This window comes from Suricata suricatta, chromosome 5, assembly GCF_006229205.1.
Source record: "Suricata suricatta isolate VVHF042 chromosome 5, meerkat_22Aug2017_6uvM2_HiC, whole genome shotgun sequence".
Lineage (NCBI taxonomy): Eukaryota > Metazoa > Chordata > Mammalia > Carnivora > Herpestidae > Suricata > Suricata suricatta.
In genome coordinates this window covers 9641945-9664863 of record NC_043704.1, presented here as the reverse complement: position 1 = coordinate 9664863, position 22919 = coordinate 9641945, and the positions used below count along the sequence as shown (strand labels likewise).

The 22919-nt window shown below is 43.4% G+C and overlaps 1 protein-coding gene and 1 long non-coding RNA gene across 7 annotated transcripts in view; one reads left to right on the top strand and one right to left on the bottom strand.

Moving 5' to 3' along the window:
• TTC3 (tetratricopeptide repeat domain 3) overlaps positions 1-18266 on the top strand; it is a 115406-nt gene extending 97140 nt beyond the window's left edge. For all 6 annotated transcript variants that reach the window (XM_029938971.1, XM_029938970.1, XM_029938975.1 and 3 more), the window contains 10 exons: positions 1991-2059; positions 3641-3737; positions 5107-5207; positions 7374-7452; positions 7875-7976; positions 10426-10778; positions 12532-12658; positions 12833-12967; positions 16773-16865; positions 17945-18266. In XM_029938971.1, coding sequence (XP_029794831.1) covers positions 1991-2059; positions 3641-3737; positions 5107-5207; positions 7374-7452; positions 7875-7976; positions 10426-10778; positions 12532-12658; positions 12833-12967; positions 16773-16865; positions 17945-18010 — 1222 coding nt within the window. In that variant the 3' untranslated portion in view covers positions 18011-18266. The remainder of the gene's footprint in view (positions 1-1990; positions 2060-3640; positions 3738-5106; positions 5208-7373; positions 7453-7874; positions 7977-10425; positions 10779-12531; positions 12659-12832; positions 12968-16772; positions 16866-17944) is intronic.
• The window catches only part of LOC115291497, a 73687-nt gene that overhangs the window by 50278 nt on the left and 490 nt on the right, over positions 1-22919 (bottom strand). Inside the window, exon 2 of the long non-coding RNA XR_003908488.1 lies at positions 20687-20785. This is a non-coding gene — a long non-coding RNA (uncharacterized LOC115291497). The remainder of the gene's footprint in view (positions 1-20686; positions 20786-22919) is intronic.

The window sequence follows — 22919 nt, the reverse complement described above, 5'->3', positions numbered from 1 at the left end:
CTCTCCGTAGCTGAGTATGTCAGTCAGGTTATTCAAAGTTTCAGGAATATTTTTATTTAACACAGATTTTTGTATGCTCAATTCAGATTTACTGTTAAACTAGACAAAATAATTGAGGTTATCAATGATAAGAAAAAAATGTTCTACGCTAGCATAAAAATCCATTTCTGTTGAGGAATAAAGTTTTTATTGATTTTTTTTCACTTTATTAATACATTTTTTGCTTTTTTATGTCCCAGGTTAAAGATAAGCTACAGGCTTCTTTGTGTTTTGTTCTTTGGTTTAAATTTAAATTTTTATACTTATATTTTAAAGGAAAAGCTCTTTTTTATATTAGAACTTTTATGTAGTCTTGAGTTTTGAAGCAAAACTCTGATCGGAAGAATAATTGTAAAATTAAGGAGTGATCCTAGAACAATGTAGGGTTTAGGAGTGCTGAACTCCCCACAGTCAAAAATCCACATGAAACCCCCAAAAACTTAGCTTCTAGTAGCCTACTGTTAACTGGAAGCCTCGCTGATAACACAGTCAATTAACACATATTTTTGTGTGTTGTAGGTATTATATACCATATTCTTACAGTAAACTAGAGAAAACAAATGCTATTAAGAAAGTCTTAAGGAAGGGGCGCCTGGGTGGTTCAGTCAGTTAAACTCCGACTCTTGATTTTGACTCAGGTCATGATCTCACAGTTCGTGAGTTTGAGCCCCATGTCAGGCTCTGCGCTGATAGCACAGAACCTGCTTGGGATTCCTCTCTCTCTCTCTCTCTCTCTCTCTCTCTCTCTCTGTCCCTCCCCCACTTGCACTCTCTGTCTCTCAAAAATAAATAAAGTTTAAGTAAAAAGAAAGCCATAAAGAAGAGAAAATACATTTTTAGTATTATACTGTATCAAAATAAAATCTGTGTATAAATGCCCGCACACAGTTCAAACCTGTGTTGTACAAGTATCAACTGTACTTTAGGAAAAAGAGTTTCTCAGGAAGTTTTAAAATTTAAGTAGAAAATGGTTTTGTAATCCAAATACCCTGGGTTTACATTCTGGCAGGGCCTGGTCAGATCCTTTCATATGCAAATCCCCTCCCCTAGCACCCACCCTTGGAATTGGATCTTGCTGGGATACTTTTTATTTATTTTTTAAATTCAAGTTATAATTGGGACACTCAATAGGTTAAGCATCCAACTTCAGCTCTGGTCATGATCTCATGGTTCACGGGTTCAAGCCCTGTGTCGGGCTCTGTGCTGACAGCTCAGAACCTGGAGCCTGCTTCGGATTCTGTGTCTCTCTCTTGACTGCCCCTCCCACACTCAGGCGCGTGCTCTCTCTCTCTCTCTCTCTCAAAAATAAACATTAAAAATTTTTCTTTATTAAAATAAAAAAAAGGATTTACACTTCGTTTTGCAGGTTATCAGACTGGGTATGTGCGTGTGTTAACTGGGCTGTATTTATTTTTGAGAGAGAGAGAGTGTGAGCCGGGTAGTGGCAGAGAGAGAGGGAGACACAGAATCCAACGCAGGCTCCAGGCTCTTTGCTGTCACTGTAGAGCCCAGTATGGGGCTCAACCTCATCAACCATGCGATCATGGCCTGAGTGGATGTCGGACTTTTAACCAGCTGAGCCACCCAGGCGCCCCTGTAAGTCCCATCTTAAAGATGAGAAGGCTGTTTCCTTTTGAATTAGAACCCTGGTTGGACTGATGGTGGCTGACCACACCTGTACTCCTCCGGTCACGTGGAACCACCTGGAGGCACTCCTTGAAGTGAATTGAGATAGTGTGGTCTACACTGCAAGCCTATGACCTAGGATGAAGAAAAGGTTTCTGTGCTCTAGGCGTAAAAGGAACATGACCCAGATGCTTTGCCTATTTAGAAGATAACAGAAATGTACAAAGTACAAGTTTACAAACAACTCAAGTAGAATTTACTATGTGGGATCCTGTTTTTAAGTATGCTTGAAAATTAAGCAAAATTTGGTGATTTTCTTTCATAGGTATACCCAGAAAAATGATGGGGAGGATAAGGAACATGAATTACTTCTGGATCAGTCCCTCGAAATCAGGCAAATTAAGCTTAAATTTAATTTTACTCTCATCTTATACTTTTTTTAAAGAGTCAACCAGCACACTAGGCTTCTAAATCTATTGTTGTGGCTTGTCAATTTCTTTTAAATAATTACGTGTCTTGTCTTTTGTTTCTGTTTCTATTTTATTCTTTAAATTTATTTTTAAATGTTATTCTTTGATTATTTTTATTTTATAATGTTCCTACTACTTTTATTTCACATTGTCAGTATAAAAATCCTGAATTTATTCGGGGTACCTGGGTGGCTCAGTTGGTTAAGCGTCTGACTTTGGCAGTTTGTTGGTTTCAGCTCCAGCTCAGAGCCTGGAGCCTACTTAGGATTCTGTTTCTCCCCTCCTCTGCCCCTCCCCCATTCATGCTCTCTCTTAAAAATAAACATTAAACATTAAAAAAAATTTTTAACATTTTATTAATTTTTGAGAGACAGAGACAGTATGATTAGGGGAGGGGAAGAGAGAGAGAGGGAGACACAGAATCCAAAGCAGGCTTTAGGCTCTGAGCTGTCAGCACAGAGCCTGATGTGGGGCTTGAACTCACAAACCGTGAGATCATGACCTGAGCCAAAGTCAGATGGCCAACTGAGCCACACAGGTGCCCTAAAAAAATTTTTTTTAATCCTGAATTTATTATTGTTAACTGTTCTTTTCCTTTGAAGTCTCCTAAAACTAAAAATGTGGATTTTTTTAAAAAAGTTATATATATTTTTTGTTTATTTTGACAGAGAGAGAGGGAGAGAGTGTGTGTGCATGTGTACACGGTGGCGGGGCGGGGGGCGGGGAGGGCTGTGGAATCCCAACAGGTTCCTTGCTCAGCCCTGAGCTCGATGCAGGGCTCAGTCTCATGTACAGCAAGATCATAACCTGGGCCAAAGTCAAGAATCTGATGCTTAACCATTTTTAGGTGCCCTTAAAAATGTGTTTTTAAAACTTTTCTTTCATGTTACTTAAGATAACAATCTCAACTTTATTATGGTAGTTCTACAATTTTAAGTTTATTAATGATTTTTATTATGAACCTCTAAAAAAGTTTTAACCTTTACTAATGGAAATAATGTTTTTACATACGGGCAGTCACTATATTCAGTAGTGAAGCAGTTGTGTTCTGCATTTCTCATTGACATTTCCATTTACATCATGACTCGTGGACCTTTTTTTAGCTCTTAAAAGAGCTTATGTCTTATAAGACATATTGCCGTGGTAACTTTGTATAGATGACCGTTTTCCTTTGGATGATTTCCTTGTAATGTGTGTCAAAATAGAATTTCCCGTCTGGAAGGAGGAGGGATGGTCTGTAGTCAGATATATTGTATTCCACCTTCCCTCATAAAAGTGGTGACCAGCTTCTCAGGATTGCCACCAAACACTCACTTTTCATTTTATATGTTCCTTTGATCGCTTGTGAAGCGCAGAAAGCACATAAGAGTGAATCTGCGTGTCAGACACTAGGCATGAAGTTAGGAAAGTCTTTCTGTGTCATGATTTCAAAGCTAACCTGGCGTAAGCCTTTGGTTATCTCACTTTTTTTTTCCAAGAAGATTTTTTCTCATTAATATTTGCAGTGATACATTTACAAATGAGAAAATGAAAATAGAAGAATGTATAAAGAAAGGGAAAGAGACTTATGAAGAGAGTCTTCAAAGAGCGGTGGCTGCAGAGGTGAGTCGAGGACAGGTATGACGGGACTGTTAGCTTTGTGTGGGATTTCATACGAAGCACAGCAACATGGCTGAGAAGTGTGGAGTCTGACGGGTGGCCTGTCCCCCATGATCCTGCCTCCCAGAAGTAGCTCCCTTTCCATGCCTGTCACTGATTAATGCTTTACCCACGTGCGTACACTGTGTTACGTGGCTGTACTCACAGTGAGCACCACATTTTGTAGTCTGCTTTCCTTATTTTTGTAATTCAGTCATTTTCTATGCTGTACACTTAGCATGGCTTCAGTATCGGTGATCAAGTGGTGTGCCAGGAAGTAGCCAAACATGAAGCAGAAGAGCCAGTACTAGAAGAGGAACTTGAAAATAATTCATTCGCTAACAATATACTCTCAGAACAAAGAGGAAGAATATGCTCACTTCTATTCTCAGAAGAATATATACCCATGTCCACATACTATTTGAGAGACTACTGAGACAAAAATCAAAATAAAGACTTCTGGCTGCGTTTTATTGGTTCCCAAAACACGGTTATCTTTGTTTTCTCAGTTGAGAAGAAATATTATTTGTTGGTATATATTGATCTATGGTTATTCTGGAAATTAAAAAAAAAAGACTTGGCTTATATAGTCCACAGACGTGGGACTTTTGATTAAATACTGACCGCGCAGCTGCTTCTAAGGAAAGGCTGGGGGAAGAAAAGCCCAGTGCCTATACTTTATGACTCCTGTGCCCGCATGTATGTTCATGAGCTTGTTCAGGTCCCGTTTACCACCGTGTGGCCAGCCCGTCGGCCTGGTGGGCATGAAGGTTACTGACACCTGTATGAAAAGAAGGCAGTTCTGTATTTCTTGCAGTGTCTCTTATAAAAATGGCCCATAGGCTTGTGGAAAAACCAGAGTCTAAACTTTTAAAAACATGCCCCAGAGGCTCTTGAAGCTCACACTGAGAACAACTTCTCTGAGGCCTTCAGATCTGATAGCGTGCCACCTGGGGTCCTCGTGCAGGCCCCCGGCCCGCCACTTATTGGGGACACTGCTCATCAGGGTGCGCGTGCAGGGAGCCTGGCGCCAGGCTGGTGCACGGCTTAAGCAGAAAGCTGTGTGGAAAGTTCAGTATCTGAGCAAAGTACTCTGTAAGGTAAAATAATTGTCCTGTCATTATGTTACTGTGTTTTCAAATCCACAAGTTTTAGTTAATTCATGTTCACGTGGGTGAAATTACCGCATCATCAGGTTCCAGTGATTCTGTCATCATCTGTCAGTTAAGGGAGAAATTTGAAGGCAGCTTAGAATGTTTACGTTTTAACAACCTTAATACAGTTTCAGTTTCACTTTCTGAAAATACTTCAATGTTCTCTAATCTCATGGTAGATATCTGTGCTTGAAAACTGGAAGGAGACTGAAGTGTACAAACTACAGATCCTGGAGTCACAGGCAGAGGCGCACCTGAAGCACCTGAAGCCCCTGAGCAGGTAGTGTGCGGGCTCCCGGGGCGCGAGCCGCTTCGACAAGAACATCTTTACGTTACTCAGGACCGTTTTGTTTTGAATAGTTATACATCAATACATGTCCAGTTGTAGAGAAGACAGAATACACAAACCAAACTGATACAGATTACCCATAATTCCCTTTGCTAATGTTTATTTACTTATTTCTGAGAGAAAGAGTGGGGGAGGAGCAGAGAGAGAGGATCCCAGGCAGGCTCCACTCTGTCAGCACAGAGCCTGACGTAGGGCTTAGTCCCAGGAACCATGAGATTATGACCTGAGCCAAAATCAGGAGTTGATGCATAACCAACTGAGCCACTCAGACTCCCCTAATTATCCATAATTTTTAATTGATGTGTAACTAATTAGTATTTTGGAAGAAACCATTAATTATTTGAAAAAAAGAAAGTTTACATGTATATATTTTTTAGTAAGTAATATAAAGGAAACTACCTTTTGTATCAATAATGACATTCCCCTGACATAATTTTGAAAAGTCCAGTAGTATTCCAGCGTACAAATGTGTCGTGATTTATGCAACACCCCTGCGGTGGTGTATAGTTGGGTTCTTTGCACATTCCATTAATAAAAGCTGCGTTTCTATGAGTTTCCTTGTTGCTGCGTTTTTATGCACATTATTAATTATTTCCATGCAATAAATTTCTGGAAAGAACATCACATTTTCAAGCTTTTTAAACAATTACCTTCTGTAAGGGCAATCACTTAACAGTCTTCATGGTAGAGTATGGAAATGTCACTTCAGAAGATACTCATCTGTGGTCATCTTTTCAACTTCTCCATAATCTTTACCTGTCTTTGTTTGTTTGGCTTTATTTTTGGAGTAAGGCTTACGTGGCAATTCTAGAGGGTCTCCTCAGACTAGCCTGTAGCACTCTTCTGTGTAGATTTTCACACAAGGCCTTCTTTTTCTTCTGGTCTTTTTATCATTCCACAGTCAGATTCTTCATCCTTCCCTGTGCTTTTTGCCTTAACATTTCAAACCCTTGGAGTCGAGCCAGAGGTTCTGTGGGCCATGGAAAAGGTTTGAATGTGTGGTTATTTCTTCATTTTTCAAGACTTAGGGTTTTTTTCACATGGCAAAACCTAGAGTGGGAGGAAAACAGATGCTGATTCGGGCTATAAGACGAGGGCGGCTGAAGCGGGTCCGGGGGCTCTGACAGGCCGGTGCTCGGCTCCTGCACTGCGGCGCCTCTGACCGCCGGAGACCTGAGACCTGCTTCTTGGACTTCCTTGTTAAAGCTCACAGGACACGTGGCTTCTTTCTTAGGGATGCGGTTCGGACTCCCCCAGTCCGCCAAAGGATAGCAAATGAGAAAAGACATAGAAGGAACTGTTCTGGGTTTTCTCAAGATGTATGAAGGAAACCGTGCTCAGTCGGTTAAGTGTCTTGCTCTTGATTTCAGCTCAGGTCAAGATCTCAAGGTCTGTGAGATCGAGCCCCACATCAGGCTCTCCATCAACAGCAAGGAGCCTGCCTGGCATTCTCTTTCTCTGCCTCCCTCTGTCCCGCCCCCACTCACCCGTGTTGCTTGCCCTCTGTCACTCTTTTTCTCTCAAAATAAGTAAACTTTAAAAAGACGTGTAAAGAGAACTGACACAGTCGCAGATTCATAGTGTTATTGATCTTCCCCGTTAGGAGTTGGGAAGCTTGTTTGTCACTTTCAGTAAAGGTGCCGAGGTGTAAACTCATCACAGTCTGTCAGGCCCCACCCTTCATTTCACAATATGGATGTGCGTTTTATTGGAATGTTTTGAATGTTCCAGGCTGCCTTTTAATCTTTTTTTTTTTTTAAGTAAAAGCACCCTTTGATGTTAAACACGAGGTGTTAACATGAAAAATGGTCAAAGCTTGAAATTTAGGGAAAGAAATGAAGATTCAGGAGAATATTTGCCTTCTGTCCAGCAGATTGGGGGGTTTGGCTAGATGAGTAGTTAAGATTAGCCAGAGTGTTTCTAGTGGTGAGTCTATAAGATACATAATTCTTTAAAAATACGTTTTGGTCTGGGTGATCATGTGAAATACATCTTTCTGTCGTGTTTAAATGTTGTCATTTACACTTCAGTGCTTTTAACTTTTAAAACATTGCTAAAGTAGACATTAAACAGTTTCATGGTTTTCTACTTTTTCAGTGATTCTGATATGGAGTCTGCTGTACTTCCATGGGAATCCTTTCTTGGTAAGGTTGGAAAAGAAATTGAGAAAGCAAAGGTAAGTTATGAAATATTTTCTGTCAAAACCTAGATAATGATTATAGTTCTCAGGAGAGACTAGTGTCATTGAAACTCTTTTTTGAGCTGTTAAAGATAATCTGTATTTTTTGTTGTAATTATTAAGAGTGTCTCCTGAAAGTAATGCTGTTTTCTTAATTAACTGTCTTAAGCTCTGCCCTTAATTGTTATGGTTAGAGTTCTATTTGATAAGGCTGTAGAACATTCCAATTAATGAGGTCTCATTTTGAGTTTCTTTCCTTACAAGAAACCATTCTTCTGATACTTTGCATAACCATTATATTCCCTGAAAAATTGTTGACCACTTGTAGATATACAGTCAGGAAAAAAGTATTAACTGACAATTCTGATTTTCCCTGGGTATTTATTAGAAAAATTTAACACTTTTCCTTTGACCTACAGTCTCAATTTGAAGAACAAATTCAGGCAATTAAAAATGGCTCTCGGCTCAGTGAACTTTCTAGAGTGCAGATTCCTGACCTTTCACTTCCTGTCTGTAGCACAGTAAGTCTGTCACATCTTTCTGTCACCGCAACTTCTTGCTTATGTGGCCATAGTAGTTCTTTATTGTTTGTATTCTGGGAGTGGGAGTGAGGTGGATTAATAATTGCGTTAATGTTCTCATTGTTGGTGCTACTGGGTAACATTTCAAGCTTTATCATAAAATTCTTACATAAATGGAAGAGGAGTCTGCCCTCTTTTCTGGATGCTGCTGTGTGTGTTTTCTTCATTTGAACGAATAACCCAAGAGGAGCAGGTGCCTGTGATTTAGACCAGCTCTGCCACCTCAGAGGTGGTCTGATTTCTAGATACGTGGGGGCCAAAGACCAAAATTAAGATCTGTTTCCTCCTCAGATACAGAGTAAAAAGCGCTGTACCTGAGACACACAAAGGTTTTGTTGGTTAGGTCTGTCATATTTTACTGCTATTTTGAGGTATTTGCTAATAAATCTTTCAAATAATAGTGATTGCCAAACCTGTCTTTGTATTTTAAACTATGCAGCACAGTAAAGAAAGACCTAATTTGACATTGTGGACTTTAAAATATGGTTTCACTAGGTATCAAGCACTTTATTGTCTCCTGGGGTACGTACCGCTTAGACACGGAGCAGATGTTCAGCCAGTAAGAAAATGAAGTAAGCCCAAAGAAGATCAGACTATAAGAATTTAAAGATGGACTCTATTCAAGAGTTGATTAGAGGTGGTTTCAGAATATTTTGGCACAACATTAAAACCTGCTTGTGAAGTAGAGACCGTTTTCTTAGCTCCTGACTTGCACCTTCCGGCTACGCCAGACCCTTGCCCAGGCTGCACCTCAGAGCCTGGAGCACTGGCCCCACTTCCACATTCTGCCGGTCCCTCCAAGCCTGGTCAGGGTGGCCCTCATTTGCCCCTCAGCCTGGAGCCCTTCTGTCACATGTTCTCATCAGTCTCCTTAACGTAGGTGACAGGCTCCTTTTTCTCTTCGTTGAACTGGGTAAGGAGTAGAGTTTTATGTAGAATTAAAACTCATGTATCATTTATAATGTTTCCAAGCTTTCATGGCAGATACGGAGGGGAAAAAATGTGAGATCTCAACAGAATATTCACTACTAACTTCTAGTTCTAGCTTATGTAATTTTATAAATACACACAAAAAAATTTAATATCCAAACCCTTGGGAACGCATAGAGTGCCAGGAACTTGAGTAATAAATATTACCCTAAAACCCACTAACTTTGTGTGTCATTTTTCCCCCATTCATTCATTGGGTATTTAGTGGTGATCAGGATTAGATGTGGTCTCTTCCCTCAAAGGACATACGGGTTTGGGAAAAGAGAGATGTTAAGCCCATAATTATAAGTAAAGTGCGCCAAGGTTTTTCATAGGAGTATAAAATGCTATAACAGCATAAATTAGAGGAGGCACTAACCTCGCAAAGAGGTCCAGACCTCAGCAGAAGATTCCCTGTTGGAGGTCTCAGTGAGTCAGAGATCTGGAACAGGAATTAACCAGGCACCAGGAGGACATGGGTGTGTGTGTGAGGAAGGGAGATGGTGTGTTATTTGGAGGGTCATAGTGTTCAAATGGAAGAAACCACATATTTGGAGGCTAGGAAAACAGAGAGAACACTCCTTTCATGGATATAAAAGAAGTTCAGTGTGACAGGGGGGCTTTGGTGAGAAATATTATAAAAGTATCCAGGAGCCAGGATGAAGTGAGTCTTATTCTGTAAGGTGTGTTTAGCAGTGTGACTTTTCCCATGGTCACTAAGGAGCCAATATAGGTTTCAAGTAAGGGGAGACTCGGCTCTCTTCCTAATGGCTGTCAGTTTGCCCACAGTGTGCAGTAAGAGAGGGCCTCACTGTCACCAGCGTGTCGTGGATCAGAGTGGTGGTGGGCCTTGAGGGAGAGCAGGGTTGGGGACCGGCTGAGCCTGGGTTTGAAGACATGAGTTCAAGTGGTCGTGGAATCACCCAGTAGATTTGCCTAATTAGGGAGTGTGGATCTGCAGGTTTGGATCTCAGGCAAGTATTCTAGACTAGGATCTTGTTAAAAAAAGAAAAAAGTGGGCATTATCAGGACTCACCACAGACTCTGAGGCATAAGAGAATGTGAGCTGTCCTGAGGAGAGGGTGCAGCAGGAGTGGAGATTCACCCCCTCCCCCCACATCATGAGGAGCTTCCACCTTAAGGCACAAACAGGCATAAGCACTGCAGGGAGAGCTGGGAAGGGGTTCCAGAGAGGGAGAGGGAGCCCAGCCGTGCAGAGCCCAGCCGTGCGGAGCCCAGGAGAGCTCATTTTAACGTGAAGGTGACCAGCAGTTTTGTTTAAACAAAAACATTTAACTTACTGGATTCAAGGTTCCCATGCACTCGAGCACCCAGGTTTATTATAGTCGTGCTTGCTCATCAGTCTTTGTCCACAGAGGTTTCTCTTAGTGACCGGGCGACTATGGTGTGTTCTTCCCAGATTCCTCCTGAGTTACCTCCTGGGTCTTCAGGCCACAGTGATCACGGAACCGTCACTTCAGCAGGTCATGGGACTGGAAGCCACACGACAGGTCCCGAGGATTCAAGTCTGGTCCCTGCCAGCGATGGCGCTGTGGGGCCTTCCTCTCCTCCACTGTCAGGACCGCCCTCCCGTCAGCCCGGAGTCGCCCCGGGACCAGAGTGCAAGAGCGTGGACCAGGAAACTCCGCCGGAACAAAGCCTTGTGGCCAGTCGGAAGCTGCCGGGACGGGCCACTCGGTCGAGCCAGTCTCCAAAAAAGCCGTTCAACAGTATTATTGAGCACCTGTCGGCGGCGTTCCCGTGTTACAGCAGGTACGGGTACACACTGCGTGTGACTCCGTTACGTACTTTATCGACCTGAGGATTTCTGATCGGATGACACTTTGGCCGGTTAGGGGCTAAAACAGAAACAACTCCATGATTGTTGTACTCAGAAAGACCGGTGCTACGTTTCTTCCCTGTTTCATAAACAGGGAGGCGAGCATTTTCAAACCAACCTTTTCATATGTGTAACTATAGATTGAAAACACTGGACACTGGCTACTCCACACTCGTCAGAACCCAGGGCAATTTGCTTAGATTTTGATGGGATCGGTAATCTGCTCCAGTCCTAGTTATGGAATCCCTAAGTGAAAAACAAAACTGCAGGGGCACCTGGGCGGTCACCTCGTTAAGCATTGGATGCTTGGTTTTGGCTCAGGTCACGATCCCACTGTTGGTGAGTTCAATTCTCATATAGGGCTCTGCACTGACAGCTGCAGAGCATGCTTGGGATTCTGTGTCTCCCCTTCTCTCTGCCCCCTTGCCTGATGTCTTCCCTCTCTCTCCCTCTCTCTCCGTCTCACAATAAATATTTTTTTTCAAAACCTGCAAAACACTAGTTTAAGTCATTTAGGGGGGAAGGAATACAAATAGCAAGGAAGGGGCAGCAACCTCGGCCTTGCTAGACACCTCTGGTTTGTTAGAGGTGTGAGGTTGGGAGGACTAGATGTGATCTGATGGTGACTCAGGGCTGTGGGTTGTTTCAGAGGGTCCTGCGAGGGTGGGGGGCGCTGCTGCATCTCCGCGGGCCGCACTCTCCAGGTTGGTGTGGAGGGGGAGAGGTGCCCCTGGCCTCCGCCAGGAGAGAAGGGAAGGCAGTGTCTCTGGGATCCAGCTCGGAGGGGAGGAAGGCACACCGCTGGTGACCCTCTGCGCCCTGTCCCATGTCAATTTTGTCTTTGATATAATATTAGTTACAGGTTTTGAAATTATACTTTTGAAACAAAGTAGTGGTTAAATTATGATTGATCAGAATTAATGTTTTGCTTCTGTTGGCGGAGCCTGCTTGTTTGAAGATAGATACGTGGGCATGGGCATATTTAGCCCTAAGTTTGAGAAACATTGTGAGTGCTCTCAATAGCAGCTCCCAGGCCAGTTGTAAAAATACTCAAGTTATAATTACCCAGAGTACCTTAGAAATAAATTGTTTGCAATCCTTACTAAAGTTAGGAGCGTTTAAACCACTGAATAGAAACGCAACCTAATTTTCTGAAAGTTAAAACACGAGGTATTAGTGCTGCAAATACCAGGTTCCTGTTGATTAATGGTTTAATTCCATCCACTGGTACTTGTGAAAAATTCAGGCTTTGAAAACCTTGTCAGATTTTTTTAAGGAAGGCAGTCAGCAAGTCTGATTTCCTCTTAGGCAGAAAGAGATTTTATCGATTTCAAGTCAGAACCAGTGTTGTCTGGTCAGTCAGTGATTTAGCATAAAGCTACAATGTGCCCAGGCTCTAGGAGGTCAGGTTTCCAGGTAGAGATGGATATCTCAAGTAGGTCTAGTGATACACTGTTACTTTGACACTCTAGTTAAATAAATATTTAGAAGTATCTGAGTTTTCATAACTACTTGGGAAGAGTGATCCTCCTGCTTGGATATACCGTTGCTATTGTTTACAAATTTACTTTGTTTGTGTGTATTTGGTCTGTTTCTTTTAACCATTGGGTTAATATCGACACACAGTTCTTCACAGTAGAAAATGTTGACTTACTTTTGTCATTGATCTCCACTTTCTCTTTTTAGCACCGAGCTTGCTGGTTTTATTAAAAAAGTACGAAACAAGAACAAGAACTCGCTGTCAGGATTGAGCATTGATGAAATTGCCCAAAGAGTGACAGAACACATTCTAGATGAACAGAAAAAGAGAAAGGTCAGTGTTTCATCCAGATACAGTAAAATGGTCCACATTACTTATAAAATAAGAATTTATAAAAAGCAAAAAAAAAAAGCAATCAAATATGGAGGACACTTTAATAAAGACAGAAGATGGGCAAGCTTCTGGGTTACTGAACTTGCTTCTCCACCCCCTGCATTATCTCTACAGCCTGCTTCCGGAAAGGACAAGAGGTGGTCTGAACCCAGCTCTGCCGCTGCTGTGACCCGGGCCTCCCAGGGCCCATCTGCCGTGACTGTTGGACCATCTCCCAAAACCAAGGGACAGAAGACAGAAGATATCCCTGTGAGTATTGTACTTGCGGAGTCGGTTTGGTTTTTTTAATGAAGAAAAAGAAAGAGACAAATTTAACAATCTTATCTCTATTCTCTTCCTTTCTAAACCTAATTTATTTGATCTTAAAAGGGATTCCTGGCTGGCTCAATCGGTGGGGTGTGTGACTCTTGATCTCAAGGTCATGTGTTTGAGCTTCACGTTGGGCATGGAGCCTACTTAAAAAAAGATTAGAAACCAAATTTAGGTGTATTTGAGTTTCCCATTAGAACAGTCTGTGACCAGCGAGCCCATCTCTGCTTTTACGGGAGCCTGGGGCTCCTGTTGGGAGAAGCGCCTACACTGAGAAAGTTCTGGCCACGTTGTGGAAACCGGGCCTGCAGACAGCCAAGTACAAGTTAGTTTTTTTATATCACATGGGATATTTTGAATAGTTGGGGAAAATGATTTTTGGACCATTTTCTGCCATGTCACCATGGGCTTTGGAATCACATAGCCTTGGTTCTGTCACTTAGTGACACGGTGAGCTCAGCTCTCACCTACTTGAGGTTGTGACCTGGATGAAGTGCTACAGCAGAATTACCAGGGTCGAGTGTGTGTCTAGGTCTGGCTGCTTCCCTTCCCTCTCCCCGTGAGTGCCTGGAAGAGGGGGGAAGACACTGGAATGGGCTGAACTTGCCTTTAATTTGATACATAGATTTTAAATGTTTATTGTTCATTTAGACAATATGAATGTTACCTTTATATGTATCTTTTTACGAAGTACTGTGGCATCTATGATCTCAGTTGAGAAGATACAGTAATTGTCTCTGTAATGAAGAAACCGAGGCACTAATAAGCCTGTGGCTTACCAGCACTCTCTGGGTGTGCAGCCTGTGATTCCCTGCTCCTCGCCACACGGACCCAGCCAATGCCGGGGACCGCGTACTGGGGACCAAACGTGTGGTCGAAAGAAGCCGTCACCTGTGCGGCTCAAGGCCACGGGCTCCAGATTGAATTCTGGTATAAATCACGTTTTTTCCCTTTTGTCTAACTATGGTATCAGAGTTTAGATGAAATCAAAATTGCAAGAGATTTTGGCCCCAAAGTGGAGTCAGCGATGCGTGATTGCACAGAGTACTAGTTTGCTGACTTGAACTAAGCAGTGAATCTTTTTGTGAACTTATGTTTTTATTCCCCTGTACACTTTTATTTTCCTCTACTCCTTGGAGATTTTCCAGACCTCATGCACTCAGTTCCCAGAGCGTCTGACTCCAGTGAGAAGGCTTGTGAGCTTGCGGAGCCTTCCTGCAGGGCCGGGCTGGAGGGCCTCCCTCTCCCCAGGCTGTCCCTGGCTGGCCATGGGCCGTGTGGGCCTCCAGCCAGGTCCTCAGAGCGTCCTCACGGACAGCCCCACCCAAGGCAGACCGCAGCCTTTTCGGGAGAGAGATGGCTTTCTGCTTCACAGCTGATGTCGATAGGAGTAAAGTAAAAGTTGGCTTCCAAGAAAAAAAATGTATTCAAGCTGGGACTTGGTTTGATCATCATAGGTGATTCTTTAAAAATTAAAAGTAGTTTGCTTTATATTTTTAAATTATAAAACCGGTGTGTTCATAGTAGGAAATACAAATAAAAAGCATTTAAAGCATCCCAAAACCCAGTCTCTAAGGTAACCATTGTTATGAGGTGGTTATATGTTTTCCTAAACTCGTGTGTGTGTGTGTGTGTGTGTGTGTGTGTAAACTGTGCACACTTTGTGTCTGTTTTACTTTTTCACGTGGAAATGTATTGTGCCCATCTTTCCATGCTAGGAAATTGTCAGGTTAACTGTGGGTTTTCGAGCCAAACCAAGCTCTGAGCTCTGCACAGGCCTTACCCTTCCCTCCCCCGGGACTGACCCTCTCATCAGGAGCCGCAGAGAGCAGCTAGAACACCTCCCTCTGCTGCGTCTGCCCGTCAGTGCCCGAGGAGAGACAAACCCCGTTCATCTGTTCAGGGTCTTCAGGGCCTTTTACCCCGTCTGCGTCCCTGACTTTGATCCCAGGGCTCCTTCACTGCACTTGCCTGACAGTTGATGGAGAATCAGTTTGGGGCCAGGTGCCGTGTCAGTTTGCAAGGTTCTAGATGAATGAGGCTCCTTCCTGCCGTCAGGGTGCTCAGAGCTGAGGGGGGGGGGGCAGTGGAGAGTACTGGTGCTGTGAGTTGTATGGGGAACCTGTGCCTGGTGTCCTGGGCGGCTCTCTGGCTCTGCTGTCCCAGAGGATGCCGTCGGTGCTCACCAGACTGTGCCGCTGGAGCCGCAGACTCCCGTTCACCCCTGCGCCCTCGCGCCCCGCACAGGCCCTGACCTCGGTGTTTGCTGAGCGAGCCGTCAGTTTGTTTTGTTTTGATTCGTGCACGTAATTCACATTCATAGAAACTTTAGAAAGTAGCAGAGGAGAAAGTTAAATCTCTCTGAAGTGAAAGTAACCACTTGTCCATATTCTGTCTCTTTCCAGCCTCTTTACTGGGTTATCTTTCTCTACACCCATTCTCTTTATTTTTAAGAAAATTATGTGGTTAGAGGATATGTACTGTTCTGTGACTTGCTTTTTATTCAGATGATTGTCGTGACCAGCTCTTTGTGTCAGGGACCGTGGACTTCAGTGATTTCAGTCTGCCCCACAGCAGTCCGTGGTGTGGGTGCATCATCTCTTGCGTTTGTGTCTCCAGCCATTAGATGATTAGATGAATGGTTGGTTTACAGTGTCTGTACCATAGTTTAGGTGTGAGGTGGAATAATTAGAAATTTGTAGTAATTTCCTGGGAATTTATCAACCGTATAAAATATTTTTTCTCTGAGAAAATTAGAACTTTAAAAGTATATTTTTTCTTTTATATGTTTATGGGGTTTTTTTTAATGTTTATTTTTGAGAGAAAGAAAGCACATGGGTGAGCGAGCAGCAGAGAGAGAGAGGGAGACTGAGAATCCAAAACAGGCTCCTGTCAGTGAGAGCCCAACATGGGGCTTGAACTCACGAACCAGGAGATCATGACCTGAGCCAAAGTCGGACACTTAACTGACTAAGCCACCCAGGCATCACCCTGTTTATATTTTTCCTTTTGCTTTTTAAATTTTTTTCAAATAATTGTTTAATGTTTATTTCTTTTTGAGAGACAGAGTGTGAGCAGGGGAGGGGCAGAGAGAGAAGGAGACACAGACTCCGAAGAAGGCTCTGGGCTCTGAGCTGTCAGCATAGAGCCCAGCGTGGGGCTCAAACCCAGAAACCGTGAGATCATGACCTGAGCTGAAGTCGGACACTTAACTGACTGAGCCACCTAGGCACCACCCCTGTTTATATTTTTTCTTAAATATTGTTAAAAAATGAGTTGTTCCCAACTGAGGGCTACTGTTGGGGGGGTTGAGTGGGAGGGATGGGATTAAGGGGTGACAGGCATTAAGGAGGGCACTTGCTGGGATGAGCCCTGGGTGTTACATGCAGGTGACGAATCACCAAGTTCTCTTTCTGAAACCATTATGACACTGTATGTTAACTAACTTAGATTTGAATTTAAAAAATAAGGGCTCTTTGCTGACAGCTTGGAGCCTGCTTCGGATTCTGTGTCTCCCTTTCTGCCTTTCTCTTCCTTGCGCACTATCTGTCAAAAATAAAATTTCTTTTAAAAAATAAAAATAAATAAAAATAAAAAATAAGTCGTACCCTCAGCCTGCTTAGCTATAATGGAGTAATCGGCCACATCAATGACCAGAGTGCTTGAGGTTCTCTTGTAGGAGGAGCTCATGTCATGAAAATGAACTTCGTTATTCTTTATTATCAGAGTATGTTTGTTCCCACAGGGATTGGGTGCAGCTTCCTGTGAAATATGCCGTGAGGTATTCAAATCCAAAAATGTGCGTGAACTAAAATGTGGGCACAAGTTTCACAAAGGGGTAAGGCTTCTCTTTGGCCATCCTCCTATCATGAATTTTAACTATGAAGTATTTCGAAAATAGAAAGGAACTTTCTTCCTAGGTATCAATCTTCTTGTGTTTTCAAAGCATTTTCTTTGTAAGCCAGAGTTCCTTGTCTCCCTTTCCGAAGACCACTGCTGTGGCAAGTAGGGGAGAGGCCTCCTGGGGTGCGCAGCTCTGTGCGCTGTCCTTCCCGTCTGTCACATCGTGGGTGGAGGAGGACAGTCCTAGTTGGCTCTGTCAGTCACCTTGGTGCTGAAATTCAGAAAAATACTAGTTTCTTGAAAGGTAGTTTCTTGTACATACAGCTGAATTGCGCACAGTGCAAGAGTTTGTCAGTTTTGTGCAGTGTGTGAAGTTTGACATTTTAGAGGAGAAAAGCTAAACTTAACTGGATCCATTGTGCCTGATTCTGGAAGATTCTGGTTTGTACCCTTCCAAGACCTGCGGGTAGCTATTTTGGTGACTGTGAGGATTCATTCTGCGCCCCTGCTGCTGGCTAGCACGGATCACATCTCTGCCACGTCCGTTTGTTGACCCCTTGAGAAAAGGGGTCAATGCAGCACACTCACTAGGCAGAGTCGAGACCACCCGCAGGCTCTTGCTGGCCTGTCTCCTGCCGTTGTAGGGGTGTTGTGCCCGCACTGCCACACTCAGCACGCACCCCCAGCTCAGCAGCAGCAACACACCAGCCACGAGCGACTTGGGACCCCCGTGGGCGGGCAGATAGGCTCCGGTCAAGGCTGCAGTGCGTGAGCTGGTGGGGTGTACAGGGTCCAAGACCAGGCACGGGAGGATCAGTTAAATACTGGCAGAGAGTCCCAGGGCCAAGAAGACGCCAGCCTCTGGAACTCAGGGCACCGAAACATGGAGGCTGAAGCTGGAGTGTGGGGCAAGCGGAGGGGCAAGGCCGTCCCCTGGAGGTCAGGTCGGAGGCCCAGAGTTCAGGGGTCAGATCCTGGGGTCAGATGCTGTGATCTGTCCGGTGAGCAGCAGGGGAGAGCTCAGGCTCCACATGCTCCTAAAGGCACTGACTGACTTTGTCTTCTCGTTCTCAGTGCTTTAAGCAGTGGCTGAAGGGGCAGAGCACTTGCCCCGCCTGCCGCGATCGGGACCTTCGGTAAGAAGAGTAGCCGGCACCTTCTGGAAGAGGCCAGCCCGCTTTCCTCGGTAGTCACAGCTCACCGAAGAGTCCTTTACTGGTTTGTTCAGGTGGAGGAATAACAATGTATTACTTCTGGTGTGAAGGGGCAGGCACCTGAAGACGGCTGTGTATCACCGCGCTAATAGAGGGAAGTCTTTTAGTCGGTAGTGATTTCCCTGCGCTTAAGAAGCGCTTCGATAACAGCAAATTGTGGCTAATACAATTCCGCGTAACCACTTTCCTGAATTGCTGGGGCTGCTTGCAGGGGTGCTCTCTGACAGAGAAGCTTCTTTTGGAAAGTGTTGGGAGCACCTCAAAGCAGTACTTGAGTTGTGAGTGTTCTCACCTGTCATAGTGCCTCAGGTTAAAATTTTTACAAGTCAGTATTCCTTATCAAATGCCTATATTTTTCCTCAGAGATTCTGCATTTAAATGGGCGTAAGCAAACACCTTTTAATAATCTGTAGTAAATGGTAACATGTCGGCTAATTTAAGCCAAAAGATTCAAATCTCCTTTTCATGAAACACCATGTGATTTTGCTTTTTCATGTCATTATTTTATATCCCCAGTAGATTCATAAAGGACTTCTTTTTCACCACCTAAAAATCTAATTTGATTTTTGAAAATTGGTTACCAACACTTTCTTATTAGTGTCAGCCGAGACTTATTTTTGCCCTGAAAATTGAGGCTATGTATTCACACCCCAGCCCTACATTTGGAGTTGTTCTTTCTTTTTTTTCTTTCAATTTTTTTTCATGTTTTTTATTTATTTTTGAGAGAGGGAGAGAGACAACATGAGCAGGGGAGGTCAGAGAGAGGGAGACACAGAATCTGAAGACAGGCTCCAGGCTCTCAGCTGTCAGCACAGAGCCCGGGCATGAGATCGTGACCTGAGCTGAAACTGGAAGTTTAACCGACGGAGCCACCCAGGCGCCCCTGGAGTTCTTCTTTCAACACCTTACGCTTCCGAGCAGCGTTTGTCCTTCTTTATGATGCCAAGGGCTTGGGCATCTCTGACGAAAAGCGGGCACTATGGAGAGAGAGTCCCGTTATTCCCTCCCCGTCCCTCCGCCAGACAGAGGTCTCTGTGTAATTAGAAAATCCTGCGGCGTCTTGTGTTTTGCTCGCTCCATGTGTGACATTTGTGTGGAGCAATGCATGCTCTCTTGTTCTGTGGTGTGAGAACAAAACTCTACATTAGAATCTGTGAAAATATTAGGTAGCGTTAGTGGTGTAAACAGTGGTAAAAACAAAACCACGAGTTGTGGATTCATTCCATTTCTCTCAGACATCATCAGCAAGTGTTTTTCATCGTGTCCTTTGTCCCCATGGAAGCTCACAGCCCCAGGTCCGTGAGCTGACTTGGTCACCTTCAGCCGTGGTTCCCCGTGAGTTTTGATGTCGTGGTGACTTAGTCCATTGACGCTCACTCTGTACTTTGCAGCAGATTCTCGTTGAGGGTTCCCGAAACCCCGTCTGCGTGTCCTTAAGAACAGAACTGTAGACGGGAACATACGTAGGGACCAGCGGGCACAGAGGGGAAGACGAGCAGCTGGGGAGTGAGAGCCTGTGTTTTGTACATCAGACAAGTCCTTGTGAACATGCCTTATCCGTGTCCTGTTGTAAGTTTCAAAATAAAGATCATTCTAAAGTAACCTCAGCTTACTGTCATGCTGGTCCATCCTTTCTCAAGTCGTTTTTTCAAAGGATTCTACTAGAACATTCAAGACACATACATACATGATCTTCGCTTGGAAAAGAAGAGCCGTGGGATGTCCCAGGAGTCTAACCAAGAATCTTGGGAAATTCTGAGCCTCGGTCCCTAAATGAAAGTTGCTGACCTCAGTTTCACAAGAATGGCTGTTTAATTTGCGAATGGAAGATGTATACACAGATGATAGAATTTACTATTTTAGCTAATGTGAGGTTTTTCATGTGAATACATATAAGAATGTGCAAGTTGATCAAATTATATTCAGTATCCGTTTTTCTTTGAGGCACTTGTGGGTTCATGGACTACTGAGGCCAACCAGCAGGGTTTCTCTTCTGGAGAATTCTGGCGAGCACTAAGGGGTGACTGAAGAAAGCCAGTATTATCAGTGTATGTTTTTAGTTGGATAGCATTTAATTAAAAATAAAATGTAACTTAAAGCAATGACTTCCTAAGAGTTTCGATTCTTTTCCCTGCTGAGCAGCTTAATCTATGCTATAAATATTGGGTAATCTAATATAAAACTGAAATGGTGCCCCAGCAATGCAGAATGTTACTGTGTTTTTAAAGGTAGTTTCTAAGACTGTGGAGGCAGGTGGGCAAAGTGGCCACACCACAACACGGAAGCAGCGAGACTGTTTGAGGTGGTTTTTAAATCTCATGACCCTCTGGAGAAATGGAGTAAAGAAAACAGAAGAGACCGTAGTCGCAAAGGTGGAAACGCCTCTTATCACATGAGGTACTTGGTACTTACTACATGAGGAAACTCCTCTTATTATATGAGGCTGATAAAAAGCAAGCAGTAAAGTCTGTTAGAAAAAGGACCAAAAACATCACTATGATCCTTGGTTAAAGAAACAGGAAATACATTTAGGTATTCTAAACTTTAACCAAGCTATTATTAAAAGAATAACTATAAAAACAATTGATCGGTCATGTCTGACCTTTTTTTATTTTCTCCTCTCCACTCTGCCGTGGTCTGAGAGCAGCCGTCCGCCTTCACGTAGCCGTATACCTGAAGCGTGTTGCTGAGAAGGACGGGCCTGGAAACCGTGAAGACGTGTATTGAGTACAAACAGTGTGCCAGGCACTGGGCTAGATGTTTTGATACAGCAGCGAACAAGAGAGCAGGACTCTGGAATTTGTCCTCCAGCTGAGTAGATGTGTGTGTGATTTCTGGTGGCAGGAAGGGTTTTGAAGAACTAGGTACATAGATTAATAGTATTCTTGGAGGGCACCTGGGTGGCACAGTCGGTTGAGTTTCTGACTCTTGATTTTGGCTCAGGTCATGATCTCCTGGCTCGTGAGACAGCCCCGTGTTGGGCTCTGCGCAGACAGTGTGGAGTCTGCTTGAGATTCACTTTCCCACTCTCTCTGCCCTCCCTGCCATCATTCTCTCTAAGTAAATAATAAACCTGATTTTAAAAATAATATTCTTGTAAAGTGTTTAACAAGTTGCCTAGCACATATATCCTTGGTAAAAGGAAATTAGAAACTGTTACTAAGATCAGGTCCAGGAAATTGCACAGGGAGTTTGGTGGTCCTGTATGAGAAAGGCTTCGTTAGATTAGGAAATAGAATTTCTCAGTATAGCCCAGACTGTGGAACGTGATCAAGTGGACAAGACAGCAGAAGAAATAAAATCTCCTCAAAGTCGTTTGAAAAATGACGGCTGTGTTCTGAATCTCCCTGAGATAACTGCGGACATTGTGACAGTGCAACAAAGGATGATGGGACCCATGGCTCTCACCACACGGGCGGTTCTGGGACCGCCTTTCTGCTCATCTGGGACTTAGGACCAAAGCTCCGTGGTCGGCTCACTTGGGAGACTTGTACTGGGGCGTGGAAGGGGTCTGATCTCAGCTCTCTGGCTTGGAGTCAGAACTGTACTCGTTCACTCTGTCATTGCCTCCAGGTTATGTGGCCACTTCCTACTTCCCCTTAAAGAGTGAACCAAATGGGAAAATATTCAGCAAAAGTGCAGAAAGTAAACATTAGAATTAAACTTAGAAACTACAAAATCCTAATGAGACAACCATCAATAATCAGAAAAAGTAATCATTTAAGTTATATATATATATATATATATATGGAAGAAAGGAACCTTGACCTCACACCACACATGAACATGATCTCTGAAAGGACCATGGTCCTATGGAAAGTGAAATAAAGTTTCTGAAGAAAACATAGACAAGCTCCCTTGGAGTAGGCAAAGATTTATTAGGACACAAAAAAACACCATAAGGGGGACACCTGGGTGGCTCAGTAGGTTAAGTGTCCGACTTCAGCTTAGGTCATGATGTCACAGTTTGTGAGTTCGAGCCCTGCGTCAGGCTTGCTCCTGTCAGCACAGAGCTCACTTTAGATCCTCTGTCCCTCTCTCTCTGCCTCTTTCCTGCTTGTGTACTCTCAAAAATAAACATTAAAAAAAAACATAAAAATATAAATTGGATGTTACTACAATTAACTCTATCAAATCATCATTGAGCAAGAAGTCAAGCCATGAAGCAGAAAAAGTCCAACAGAGGACCCAGAATGTGTAAGTGTTACATACCAATAAAAAGACTACGTAGAAATTAGAAATGAACAAATAATTTTGCCACTTCACAAATATCCAGAAGGTTAATATGCATTTTAAGAGCCAAATTTATTCAATATCCATCATCAGGAAATACAAAAACTGGAATGAGATGCTGCAAGATAATCTACCGGGATGGCTAACCTAAAAAGAGGACTGACGTTACCAAACGGTGAAGATGAGGAGCAACCGGAAGTCTCATTCACTGCAGATGGGAATAAATGGGTGCAACCACGGTAACAGTATTTACCAAAGCTAGCACTACAGTAGAACCCTTTGACACGATCCCACACATAACAATCAGAAATGCATGCAATAGTACAGGCATTTTTTACTAATTTTGTTTATAATACCCTCAAACTAGAAACCACTTCAAGGTCCATGAACAGAACGGGCAAATTGTGGATGTCTATACGATGGATTAACGTCTCAGAAATGAAATGAAAGGAACTATCACTATACACAGCAACACTGGTGACTCTCACAAGACTGAGCAAAAGCAGCTAAAGTCCAATATGTATGAATTTCAAGAACAAGAAGCCGAAGTGGGAGAAGTTGGAGTCACGGTTACCTCCGAGGTGCTGCTGCTGACGGAATGA